This window comes from Echiichthys vipera (genome assembly GCF_963691815.1).
Source record: "Echiichthys vipera genome assembly, chromosome: 10".
In the NCBI taxonomy this organism is placed as follows: Eukaryota; Metazoa; Chordata; class Actinopteri; order Perciformes; family Trachinidae; genus Echiichthys; species Echiichthys vipera.
The window spans coordinates 6112685-6126314 of record NC_139835.1 but is presented as its reverse complement, the minus strand read 5'-3'; the positions used below and the strand labels follow the sequence as shown (position 1 = coordinate 6126314).

Below are 13630 nucleotides of genomic sequence, written 5' to 3'. Positions count from 1 at the left end.
CACCTTCAGCCATAGACTCATTCTCCACCGGTGTAACACTGAACGCCGGAGGAAGTATTTTCTTCTGGTAGCCATCAAACTGTATAATTCATCTCCCCCTGGTCAGGTAAGGAACAGTGGAGACACTGTATCCTAAGAAAATGTCACTTTGTCACTTTATAACACCACTACATCACTTTATTTAGTTGTATTGTAACTTACTTCAGTAAGAAATGCTGCTACACTTCACTGTACTTTACTGTAACTTACTTACTTCAGTCAGAATGCTGCTACACTTCACTGTACTTTACTGTAACTTACTGTAACGTACTTCAGTCAGAAATGCTGCTACACTTCACTGTACTTTACTGTAACTTACTTCAGTAAGAAAGGCTGCTACATTTCACTGTACTTTACTGTAACTTACTTCAGTAAGAAAGGCTGCTACACTTCACTGTACTTTACTGTAACTAACTTCAGTAAGAAAGGCTGCTACACTTCATTGTGCTTTACTGTAATTAACTTACTTCAGTTAGAAATGCTGCTACACTTCACTGTACTTTACTGTAACTAACTTACTTCAGTTGAAATGCTGCTACACTGTACTTTAGCGTAACTTACAGTAACTTACTTCAGTCAGAAATGCTGCTACACTTCCCTGTACTTTACTGTAACTTAGTTCTGTAGGAAATGCTGCTACCTACATATAAACCTACGCTTAACCACAATGTCTGTTGCACTCTGTCACACTTAGTTATAGTTTGATTTATTTTACGTTAGCTTTATTTTGATTGATTATGTTAGCTTATTGTCACTCTGATCCTTTCCCATCTTTGTATTGAAACTGTTGCACAATAATTTCCCTCGGGATAAATAAAGCTTCTTGAATCTTGAATCTTGAATCTTCAATATTGGGACCAGGTAAGCAAAGGTGTGTGTGTGTGTGTGTGTGTGTGTGTGTGTGTGTGTGTGTGTGTGTGTGTGTGTGTGTGTGTGTGTGTGTGTGTGTGTGTGTGTGTGTGTTTGTCTTTAGGGCCATTAAGTAAAGATATCTTTGGCCCTGAGAAGCTTACTGGGGGCAAAAAAAACATCATTATCAATATTTTTCTCAACCACTATAGATTATATTGTATATGGAATGAATAACTGGACTTGTGAAATATGCCTGAATGGGGAAAATGATATTCATGGAGATTAATGGGGGACTATACCCATTTTTTAGAATTGATACATGTTATTCCCATGGTCTAACAAGGTCCAAAAATATTAGCATAACAGCAACATCAGAACCATGCTCCCAAATCTACAAACTTAAGTGTGTATAAAGTGTGAAACTGCTCCATAGACAATGACTTAGGAAAGATGTTATAGCTGACACTACTGCAAAACACTTAAAACACTGCATTAGATTCACTTTCATCACTAAAACTAAGAGCAGCTGCTACTTTCCCCGCCATGTCGCCAGTGTGGTTTGTTTTCTAATCCCAAGGAGGTCTTTTAAAATGTTTGAAGTTACAAGAGCACAACATTCAGGGGTATATCGAAATACATGCTGCAAAAGATGAAAAATTAAATAGTATATGCAATAAAGTGCCTAGTTTGAGTAACGGCCGTTTAAACATTTCTTAGCTAGCAACAGCTTCAAGATATCAACAACGTTATTCTGACTTGCTAAACTTAATTTAAGATATGTTAAAAGGACAATTTGGATTTTTCAAAGTGAGGGGAATTAAAGAGAGGGATTACAGCTATTCATAATTCGGCTGCAGACATCTGCAATGTGAATTGTGAAGATCTGCAACTGATATAGTTATAGTTATAGATAGTTATACATTATAGTTATAGATTTCTGGCATGAGAAACCCATACACATGAATGGCAAAAGTAGCAGTGAATCATACTAGTCAAAATGTAATTACAAATATCTTAAATTAAGGTTTTGACTAGTCAAAATATTATTACAGGTATCTGTAATTAGAGCTTTGACTAGGCAAAATGGTGTTGCAGTAGCCTAGAGACCATAATGATTATAGCCTGGTGTTGCAGATATCAGTAATATCCAACCAATCCAGTTGGTAAATGTTAAATAATGCTTGACATATACTGGCATCAGTAATGGCACTGATGACAATGACACCAACTTAAACAAAGCATTTTCTTTAAACTAGTAGCTATGACAGAAAATAAGAGAATACATAATTTTAACAAACAAGCCTGTTAATGAAAATGTAGAAAGGTTATATTTTTTCCTTAAGGTCGTTTTTAAACAAAATAATTTATATCAAACGAAACTTTATTTATAGAGCAAATAGCCTCCAGGGTCTGGGCTGATCTAATATGGCAGGCCAAGCTGTTCCAGAGCCACGGGGCAACCGCCGCAAAGGCTCGGTCCCCTCTGGTTATCAGTCTGGTCCTGGGAACTTCCAGCAGCATTTGATCTGCTGACCTCAGCGCTCTGGCTGGAGTGTGACAATGTAAAAGTTCAGTTAAGTACAGCGGTGCTTTGAGAACAAATAACAAAAGTTTTAAATCAATCCTGTAGCGGACAGGGATCCAGTGTAGCAAGGCCAAGAGTGGTGTATTGTGGTCACGCTTTCTTTTACCACTCAGGAGACCAGCGGCTGCGTTTTGCACGACAAAACAACGGCTGGTCGACACCAACATACAGAGAGTTACAGTACTCCAGCGGTGAATAAATAAAGGCATGGATCACTCTCTCTGGATCTTTGGGAGGAAGATAGGCCTTGGCTAAGAGTCGAAACTGGAAGAAACTCGTTTTGACGACAGAACTAACCTGCCTGTCAAATTTAAAAGCACTATCTAGTGTTACTCCAAGGTTCTGAACATGAGTGCGGGATTTAGGAGTAATTGGGCCCAGAAAACCAGCAGAAAAATCATGAACATTTTGCCCAAACATAATAATCTCAGTTTTTGTTTTCATTAAGGTTGAAAAGATTTATGTCCATCCAAGTTTTTACATCTGATAAGCAATCAAGCAATGGCTGCAATGAGTCCTTACTACTGGACTGTAAAGGGATATAGATTTGTCCATCGTCAGCAAAACAGTGGAAAGAAATGTTGTGTTTCACTAAGATGGATCCCAGGGGCAGCAAGTATAGTAAAAACCGAATAGGGCCCAAATGGAGCCTTGAGGGACTCCACAGGTGAGAGGGGCAGCGGTAGAGAAAAACTCCCCTAGGTGAACCGCGAAACTCCTGTCAGACAGAGAAGACTCGAACCATTTGAGGGCAGTACCTGTGATGCCTACACACTGTTCTTATCATAACAGAAGGGTCCTGTGATCCACAGTGTCCAAGGCAGCTGACAGGTAGGAGCACAAGGACAGCAGAGTGACCTGTATTAACAGTTAAAATACGATCATTAAAAACTCTTAAAAGGGCCGTTCGGTACTGTGGCACGGTTTAAAGCCAGACTGGAAAAATGTTCCCCTTAACCCTCCTATTATCCTCAATTTTACTAACACCGTTTATCCTTGGGATCATTTGACCTCAGCAATTTAAACATCAAGACATTATCAAACTCAAAGTTGTTACTCAAGTTTTCATGTCAGGTACTCTATGTGTATTTCTTGATTACCTAAATAGCATTGTAAATTAAACACAGTACCCCAAAAACCTTCTTATAGAATTACAGAATACCTAGTAACTTTGGAAATATGCGAAAAAACAAAATATCTTAATGATTGATCTAAAATTTCATTGAGGGATTATTGTTTGTGTGTTTTAAAGTAAGTATATTATTTATATGTACTGTATTTGTGTGTGTGTGTGTGTGGGGGGGGGGGGTGTGTGCGGAACTACATATTTCAGAGACAAACTTTTACATATTATAGTGACCTTAATGTCATCCTTAACACCCAAAACAAATGTGTGTAAAAAAGTCATACTTGTTATGTGATTTATAAAGTTAAGTCAAATTGACCCAGTTGTCCTCATAAAATTAGGAAAATTCATTAAATATGAAGCAAAAAAATGTATGTCAACCATGTATGTAGAGATGTTAAACATTGAATGGGGTCAAATTGACCCCAAGGACAACAGGAGGGTTAAGGATGTAACTGACATATTACCATAACAATTTAAATAATAATTCCAATAAATTGCAGATCTCAATATATCCAACTGTCTATAATTATGTGAAAACATTTTGGAAAAGCATAAGGCCATATGACGGTTATAAACGAGCTAGAAAAGTGTGAGGTTCATTCGCACCCACTCTACTGTATACAGAAGTAACAGGAATTGATAGACACGCAGACGCTCCAATAGCAAGCCTCAGAGCAACATAAATTATCTCTGGGCGCGGTTTCCACCAATAGGAGCCGCGGGGGCGTAACCGTGCGCTTCTATTTATTTTTGGACGCCGGTGTGTCTGAGTCATCGCCCCTCAGACAGTCAGCGTGGTTGGAGAAGTCTCTGAACGACGGTTTAGTTGCTACCGCATATATTTGTAACTACGACTTTCTCTCTGACTGCCCGACAGGATTGAAATGTTACATTTTAGGTTTTCCACAGTGCTGAAGGAGTTGTGTGAAGCCACCCTCAAGCGTCCCTTGTCCGGCTATAGACAGAAGACCTGGTTACCGACCCTCCACCGCTGCTTCGGCACCGCCTCCGTTGATGCCAGAGCTGCCGCCTTTACTCAACTGAAGGTCCTCCATGCCGCTCCGCACCGCCTGCTACGCCGCACCGCGCCCTCTGCCGCCCCGTTCCGCTCGTACTGCACGAAGACTGAAGGTGCCGTGGAGCCGGACGAGCAGCTGAAAAAGGACGGTGTCAGCCCCGAAGCTGCCGGTGACAAGTAGGTCTCAAGTAACGACACTTCCTCGCTGAGTAAACTGACTGTACGGTGGCACCGCTGACGTTTATGGCGGTTTGGTCGCGTGCACCGCCACGAAGCGTACAGGCGCGAGCGGATGTTAACCTTCACAAATACTGTATTAAAACAGTACTAAATAGCGCTCAATAACTAGCTAACGTATTTAATCTCAACATATAAGACATACGGAGACAATAACCCCGGCTGATATGTAAGAATATAGCTAGCTAACTGTGGCCTCACAGCAGCAGCAGCTACCCAACCATGTGTGAGCTTCTGCCGGCTGCAGCCTCCAGTGGCTTTGTGCCAAGTAGCTACCTTCAAAAACCGCCATGGCAACTTAACCCAAAGTTAATTAGGGTTTGAGTTGACCTTGACCAGCTTGTGTAACATTAGGTTATCTATCTGTCCCTGTGGAAGTAACACGCAGTGTGGTTGCTGTCAGAGATGAGGTGGAGGAGAATGCCGTCCACTGTTAGCAGACGTTACTCACACGACACGCCGCTCAATATGTACCCTGTACAAGAAAGACTTTGGAATTCAGGCTATGACACCAAAGTGGCCAATCTCTAAGATTGTTTTATTATTTCCACTTTGTTGGCTGTTTAAAATAAGGATTGCTGCATGACTGGAAAGCAGTCCCTGTGAAGTGTAGCTTCTGGTAGTTTCTACACTTATCTCCAAGTTTCTACAGTGAAGTGGCAGCGACAGTGCCTGCTTTCCATCCTCCAGCAGAACTAGTCTGACAGCCATTTAGCCTGTGAGTGGCTCGAACTGCTTCATGTGACAGTAATGCAGAGAAAATATAGTAATACAAATGTAATGCTGAAATGTGTCACATTAATCTACAGTAGTAGTTTTCTAAATAAATTGCATGCAAACCATTTGTGCATATTTGCCATCATTCCCCTACATATTGTCTTTATATAATGTCTGTAGAAGCACTGCCACATCTGTATGTAGCCCTGAAACCTAAGCTGTCTTTGTACAATTGCCAATTTGCCACTTGTAATTACAGAATAACAGAACATACCAACAAATAAAGCTCAAAGCAATATCTGAGGAATGTACAAAAATGCGAAGCATTCTACTAGATTAACAGATTTAAACTGAATTGTTGGTTAAAAATACAATAAGTCCAGACATTTTATGTTTTCCGTCATGTTTCCACTAAGTTATGATGGTATTTTTTGAGCTGTCCAGTTTAGGAGTGAGGTGCAGTCTCCTATACTGTAAAACATCCAGATAAACGAGGGAAAACTGTGTCATCATGAAGTGTTGTCATTGTATTGTAGATTGGCACAGCGCTTGATTCGGATTTAAAGCAAAACTTTAGATCATGTTTTGTTAGGATTATCAAATGTTCTCATTGTTCAGTAGCCCTGACCGGTGGTTTTGGATTTCAACCGTATTCCTTGCAGCCTTTGACGCCAGGCAGTTTTTATGAGCCAGCTCAGAATCGCCAAATTACGAGGATATTTCCTGACCTAGAAAAGAGGCTTCACAATGAAAGGGCGGTATCATCATGACTAAAATATGGACTTGGTCCATCTCTGCCAATGGAAACGCTGTGCTCCTATGTCTGTCTTCACATAACCAGAGTCCTTGCTGGCTCAGTGGCTTTCCACTCTCTAAAAACCCTTTTCCAATGAAGTGACACAGTGTCACATATTGTGTGATTTCACATCGCTCTCCACACTTGGGGGTTCTTTGAGCAACATTTGCACATTTCTCAGAAGTTAATCCTGAATGCATTTTCAGGGGTTGAGTGCAGTTGTGCCAATTGGGACTGGTCAAGCAGATGACGATGACAACAACAAACTTTACTACTGAATTTGTATGGACCACAACAGGACAACAACATATTGTATTTGGGGTGCTGAGACCATTCAGAGTGAGCTTGATGCCACTAAAATGCAGTGGAAACACAAGGAAGAGCCACATACCGAAAACGCCTCAAAGTTCTTTAAAGAAAAAACTGTGACGAGTAGGAGCGCTGCCTCTTTGCATTTAGCTTGTAGTATTGCTAATGCAAAGAGGCAGCTGTTGTTGTAGCTGGAGGAATAAACAAAGCACCAGAGCCTGAAGTGAAACCTCACTCTGAATGTATGTGCACATGTTCAGATGCACAGGAAGACAGTGTCCTTGGAAACAGACTTATGTTTTATGGGTCAACAGCACAAAAACAAGTGCCATGTGATGGGCATGTCACGATGATGACTCACAAGATAAACCTCTGAATGATGACTCACATCCCATTCTGTGCATTGAGAAGCAGCCAATCTCATCTCCTGTTAATTCATTCATTTTCTGTGGTTCCTTTATTTTGAACTGTACAAAATATTTAGATGTTTTGTCACAGCAGGGTTTAGCTGTAAGCTAGTAGTGAATTGGGGACAAAAGGCCAAACCAGTGGAGCTGTTGCCTGGTATAACTGACAGGAAAATGCACTTCTAGATTGCTGTTACCTTATGAAGGCCTCAAAGACATGTTGTATAGTATAATCGTCCTTGGCTCACAGCCATCTACCCTGAGCAATTTATGGGATCAGTTACAGCTTACCAAGTGAGCAGAGGTGGATAGGATTAAGCTATCAAAACAACAGAAATGACTGTTGTGATAGATATGACGGAAACAGAAAGTGAAAGACACACTTGGTGTTATGGTCAGTGTTGTAAGGATATCCCCACACACTCCGACCAGATAACTGAATGTCACAGCCATCTCCCTTTCACATCTTTTTTAGGCTAATCAATGGTAACTTTAAAATTTTTTGGAGGCCCAAAATTCAATGTATTATTATTATTAATGGTGCTGTGTCCAAAAAACATGATCTTTAAGGATAATTCTTTTTTCGGAAAGCCAGCTAAAAGAGCTGCAGAGAATGAAGATGATCGGATAAAATCAAGCATGTTGAGATGGCTAGGCCACTGACCTGTGAGCTGAATTGAACAATAACTGAGTGTTATACATATGAATAATAACATACTGTCCATTAATATACAGCGCTGTAACTCCAAAGAACTAGACCTCCCCCAGAGTTCACACAACTCGGGGCGCACTCACACTGTCCATCCGTACCGTACCCAAGCAGGTTTCACCAGTAAAGCCTAGTTCGTGTAACCAGTGTGAGCGGCCCGCTTGCCGCCCACGGCCCGTTTGGGAGAGGTGGGCTTTTGTAAAGCACATTTGCACATGTGCGAGCACGAGTGTGCACACGTGTACGGGCACGAGGCCTACGGCGGCTCTGACATCATTTTATGTGCACCTGTTCAGACATAGAAAAAAGAAGGACAGACCATGCGCGAACATTTAAAACAATGGCGGCGAAAGGAGGTGGAGTGTTTACTGCAGATTTGGTCGAATGGAAATATTCAAAAACAGTCGGACAAGACGCACAAAAACTCTGAGGTCTATCGAAAGATTTGTAAACAAAGCGACGCATCGCCATGACTACAATCAATGCGTGTGACGTGTGACGGCGTGATGACGTATAGGCAGCAAGAAGCATTCGCGCCGAGGCCCAAGTAGTGTGAGTACAAACGGGCCTGGCCCACGGGGAGAGAAGGAGTGGGGGTCAAGTACCCTAAAGCACGGGGCACGGTACGGATGGACAGTGAGTGCGCCCTCAATTCTTTACCTCGTATCCAGGAAACTCTTGAAGTGTTCTGCTTACATCAATGAGCAGTCATCCAGAGGCAAATGGACTGAGCCATCTGCCTGTGAAGAGGAAGAGGATTTTTGAAATGTACCATGTAGAGAAACTGGGTGTTTTAGGTTGTATTCACTCCTGATTTGTTTGCACAGTTTAAACATACTGGTTCGATTGCTCATTTAGTTAGCTCATGTCAGTTAGCGGCAACTGAGACTAATAAACACAACATCCACAAGATTTTGTGATCTGGATATGTGATGCATTCTGCCATCTTTCCCATCTGTAGTTGGCTGTTCGTCTGTATTTATGACAGAGGAAGTTCAGTTGCAGCATGTCAAGTATAAACCAGTATATTGGTATAAACTCTTCAGGCACTGGAGCATCAAAGTATTGATTTTTGTCAGTTATTTTTTCATTAAGTCTCAGTCATCATTTTATATATTATGGATTATATTATATTTCAGTCAATTTAGTCTGGCCAAAACCAATAATTGTGTCATTTATTCAAACTTATTTCACATAAGATTTGATCTTATCAAAATCAAAAAACAGGTTGAATAATTAAGAATGAATTGGAGTTTCCCCGAGTCCTACTGACTGTGCTTATTAGTTATTTGATTGAAAATGGCACAAAGACACCATTTCAAATGTTGCGATACAAAGCAAATGTAATGAGATTCTAGTGGTTTAGTCTTGCAATCTGTAAAGTTTGTTGAACTTGCAAGAGAGTTCATAATTAGCCCTCGTTTTCTGCAGCCGCTGTACAAATTGCTTCCACTTGGGCACTTTGGTTCACAGCAGAAAGTACACACTCACAAACACTCTTGAGTCATTTCTCAGTCCCACTTTTAAACTCTTGTTGCACAGGTTGCCTACATTAGGACTGCTTCATTCATCTTGCATTTGTTCTTTATGTCAGCTTACTCTTAAACATGCATTTCACTGTCAGGTGATTGATCCTTGCACACCTGCACACTAGTTTTTCAGTTGCCTTGTTACTGTGCAACTATTGACTGCTGTATGGAAGGGCATTTGTAGTGACAGATGTCAGCTCAATAACACTCCCTTTGTATTAGGCATGCCTGACAGACAGCATTTTAGTCCATCTAGGTTTGTTTGCACATGTTGAGGTGCAGTTACCTTCCCTGTATAGAGTGTTTACTTTGGAGAGCAGAGGATGTGCCAAAAGTAGAAGAGATGGAGGCACGGAGGGATCTCACCTGTGTCATTTAAAGCTTCCGTTTCCCTTGAGAGGACACATTTGGCTTTTCATGGAAAATGTAAGGTTTAAACGTTAAAGGTTGCTTTGACGGACATTCTGTAACAGGACGTTGGAGTGGGACAGTAAACTGTACAGGATCAATCTAAATGTAAATTGAAGAGTTACTGCTAGAGAAAAGGACTTTGCGGACTTTGTTCAAAATGTGGTTGTCCAATCACGGCACTGATTCTGCACTGAGCTGAATCTGCACTGCTGCAGAGCATGCTGCTGTGTCATGACCATAGACTGTATGATGCAGATTGACGTAGCTACCATGACGTCACAGAAATTTGAAGAATGCAGGTTTGAGGCACACCCATGGGCATCACCTTTCAGACCTGGAAGATACGTCCATCTTTATTGTACAGTCTCCGTCCATAACCAGCGTGTGAACAGGCCACAATGTTGGCTTTATTAATCCAAGAGCCATAGAGGGCTGGGCGGGTCTAAAGACGAGAGAATTCCTGGAATTTAGGCCTGGTCCAACACTGCTCCAGACAATGTCCCCAAACGTATGTCAGTAGACACGAAGTGTAGCACAGCCTGACCATTCAGCACTGAAGTATGGTCTGACTGCACAAGTAAACGTTGTGCTATAGGAGAAAAAACACTCTGGGCGGTTTGTATTTCTTCAAAGCAATCACAGTCGTCTTGAGCAGTGCAAAGCCCTGGATGCAGCGACGGTGCCCTTGTAATATAGGTAGCGGAAAGGGAAGAGAATGCTGTATGAAATACACTGCCAATGGCAGGCTTTATACCCACAGACTATTTGACACGACCATGGAGAGACAGAAATGACAGGCCGTCGTGTGATTAAGATAAATATAGGGGTGCATGGATTTTCTAGGCCGATCCCGATGTAAGGAGATCCCTTGCCAATTTTGTAGAGTCTAACCTGCCTATACCGATTTTTGCCAGTTCTGATCTCCCCCCACCCCCCTTAAACTATAATTCACAGCATACGGAAACATTTTAGAACTTTTCTTTCTTTTTATTGAACCAAACTATAAACCATAACATGTATAAAAAAATAGTATAGATATTTGTAAGACTTACTTTTTAAAAATGTAACAGGTGAGGTGATTAACAACGCAGAACTGAAAGCTCCTTCAAATATCAAAATACATAAGCTCAAATAAAAAATGCAGCAGATAAGGGGACATTAAAAAAAAATATATATATATATGTAAAAAGAAATCTGTACTAAAGTCATTTTCCAAAAAAAGGTGTGACGGGTAAAAGCAGCAACTGAAGGACTAGAAGGCACATTTAGGAGGTTGTTGTTGTTTTCAGAAGCTAAATGTAGTCACTTCAATATTACTGGTAGATTGTTGTTGTTGTTTTTTTACAAACTGAAGCAACTCTGTCACCTGACAGGCGACCTGTTTTTGTTCATCGTTGTTCAAAGGGTGCACCTGAATGCACCATGAAGTCATGTCAGTGCACCGTTCATTGTTTGTTTACATAACTCACAGAGAAGGCAAACATGTTTCCATACTGACTTAAGGGATACGGGAGGATTTCTCCGTCATCTCCAACTACAGCAGTTGTCATGGTGTGTTGAAAAGCGCAATTTAAGGCTAGTGGTAAGCTAAAGTTACGCTCGAGATTCAGGGTACCACCGGTAAGTGTGTATCGTGTGTTTTCCGCGTTGTTTCTCCACAGCTTATCTCTGCCTTGCAAGTTTTGCAAATTGCAAACCATCTGTCTTCTTTTACGGTTTAGAAATCCCACACTGAAGACACGCTGACTCACTGACCGTGACCATAGACTGGGACTGACGCTGTGGGTCAACTTCAAAATAAAAGTCAACTATAAAGTTAGGGGAAACACTGTACAGTACCACCACCAAGTACCAAACCTCATTCACTTATGGTGACATTTGGTTTCAACTATAGTCTAGATTAAAAAGACTTCTAAAACAGATCGATTATTACTATCTTATTTCTATCCCTTATTATGATTGCTCAGCAGGTGCAAAAGCTGTTGAAACTGCATTTCAAAACTCAGTCTTGTGAGCAAGTGAACCGTAGTGACATGAACAAGTACACGTAGAAAGTGACCACAATAGTTTCCATTAGTTATACCCTCACAGATGGTGTGTCCAGTAAACAGGTACCTTAGGTGACGGAGAGGTTGCAGTGCCTCCATTCCTGTGACATTTCGCAGGTGCACTCACCTCTAAAGTGTAGCTGTTATTTGAAAACTGCATTTTAGTGTTTTTCTCAAGCTGGAGCATGTCACAAAGCACTTTCTTGTCTCACAAGTTCCACACTGACACTCCTCTGTATGGTAGTTATGCAAAACACTATAGAGCACTGTAAAGAATGTTATCGTAACCAGTAAAGGAATGCTGTGAAGCCGACTGTGTTTTCTTCATACCGAGCTATTACCCACTACGCATTCTGCATCCTGTTGCCCGTTTTAGATCTGGGCCTGTTTTACATTGCACATTGTGCAATTACTATAATCATAATTAAAACATAACAGTTATCAGGATCAGGCCCTGTATACTATTTTAGCCGGTTTTTGTGCAAGTCCAGCTTCAGCACTGTCATTTTCTCCTGATTTCCACCTTTAAAACATCAACAGAGATCCAGTAGCTCACCTGGTACAGCAGGTGCACTATATACAGCCTGGGTTCAAAATCATCAACCGGAAATGTTCAGTAATTCAATCTGCTGCACAATGAAGTCTTTGATCACCGTGTGCCACAAACACACACGCCTCTGTGGCTAATGCTTACACTCGGAGTGTGTATTATTTCCAGTAGTATTGTGTGAATCCCTCACTAATGTGATAAGACTGAATCAACAGCCACAGATAAGCTCTGTGTTTACACTGGCAAAACCGGTGGGAACAGGCTTTATTGTGGCTTGTGTTAAAGGGCAGTCATGTTGGATATCAGTGGCATTGCCACACCAAAGAAAGGAAGAAACAAGGATATTTAACAAGTGAATGTTTTTTGAGTACTAGTTTCCATCCATACTTCTACATTTGTGTTATAAAAATAAATGGAGGTCTGTACTTATTTTTTTGATGCATGCGCTTTTCCTGGCATCCTGGCACATGTGGGAAATTACTTGCTGTAATACTGAAAGTAGAAGTAAAAATAATAAAGTTAACACACATTTTTTCTTAGTAACTTTAATAACTTTCGATTTGAGTATGATGGTGGATTTGGTCAGTGGGGTACATGTTTTCGTTGGTGACTCTGCATTGTGATTGGTATTCCTACTTTTCGCATTTCTTATTGAATTTTGCTTGCAGGAGTCTCTATATATACATGTGTGAGTCAGCCAGCCAGTTTCTCAGACTGGGAGGGTCCTCTCTACGCCAATTTACGGTGATTGCCTTCTTGGCCGCAACCAGCAGAATTTTAACCAGAAACCAGAATTTTAATTTTTTCTCTGTCAGGTTACACAAATCTAACATCTCACATGTCTTTGGTAGTTCATATCCCAGTGTTGTTTAATTCTACCCACACATCATTCCAATAATTTCTGATTTTAGTACATTCCCAGAAAACATGTGTGTGACCTACGCTCTGCTCCCCACACCATCTCCAGCATGTTTGTTGTGTAATAGTTTGTTTTGGGAGTAATAAAGAATCTGATCATATTTTTCAACCGAAGCAATTCTTAAATAGACTACTACTCCAGTGTTTCCAAGCCCCTAAAATGGAGACCGTTGGAAACTATGACATTTTGATGACAGTTAGGCTAGGTGTGCTGTTTGTGATTTCATTCGTCTTGTGTGGATTCCTCCGGCGGTGGATCATGCCTCTGGTACTGCTCTAAAATGTTGCCGTATTTGCTTCACAATGACTCCCAGTATATGTTTTCCACCGCCATTCTTGCCTTATACTCATGTCCTGTTACTTTCAGTAATAGCTC

At 41.0% G+C, this 13630-nt stretch overlaps 1 protein-coding gene across 2 annotated transcripts in view; it reads left to right on the top strand.

The window, feature by feature from the left end:
• The first annotated feature begins 4397 nt into the window (after window positions 1-4397).
• Window positions 4398-13630, top strand: part of glsb (glutaminase b) — a 46783-nt gene continuing 37550 nt past the window's right edge. For both annotated transcript variants that reach the window (XM_083921559.1, XM_083921560.1), the window contains exon 1: window positions 4398-4800. In XM_083921559.1, the coding sequence (XP_083777685.1) occupies window positions 4490-4800 (311 nt within the window). In that variant the 5' untranslated portion in view covers window positions 4398-4489. The remainder of the gene's footprint in view (window positions 4801-13630) is intronic.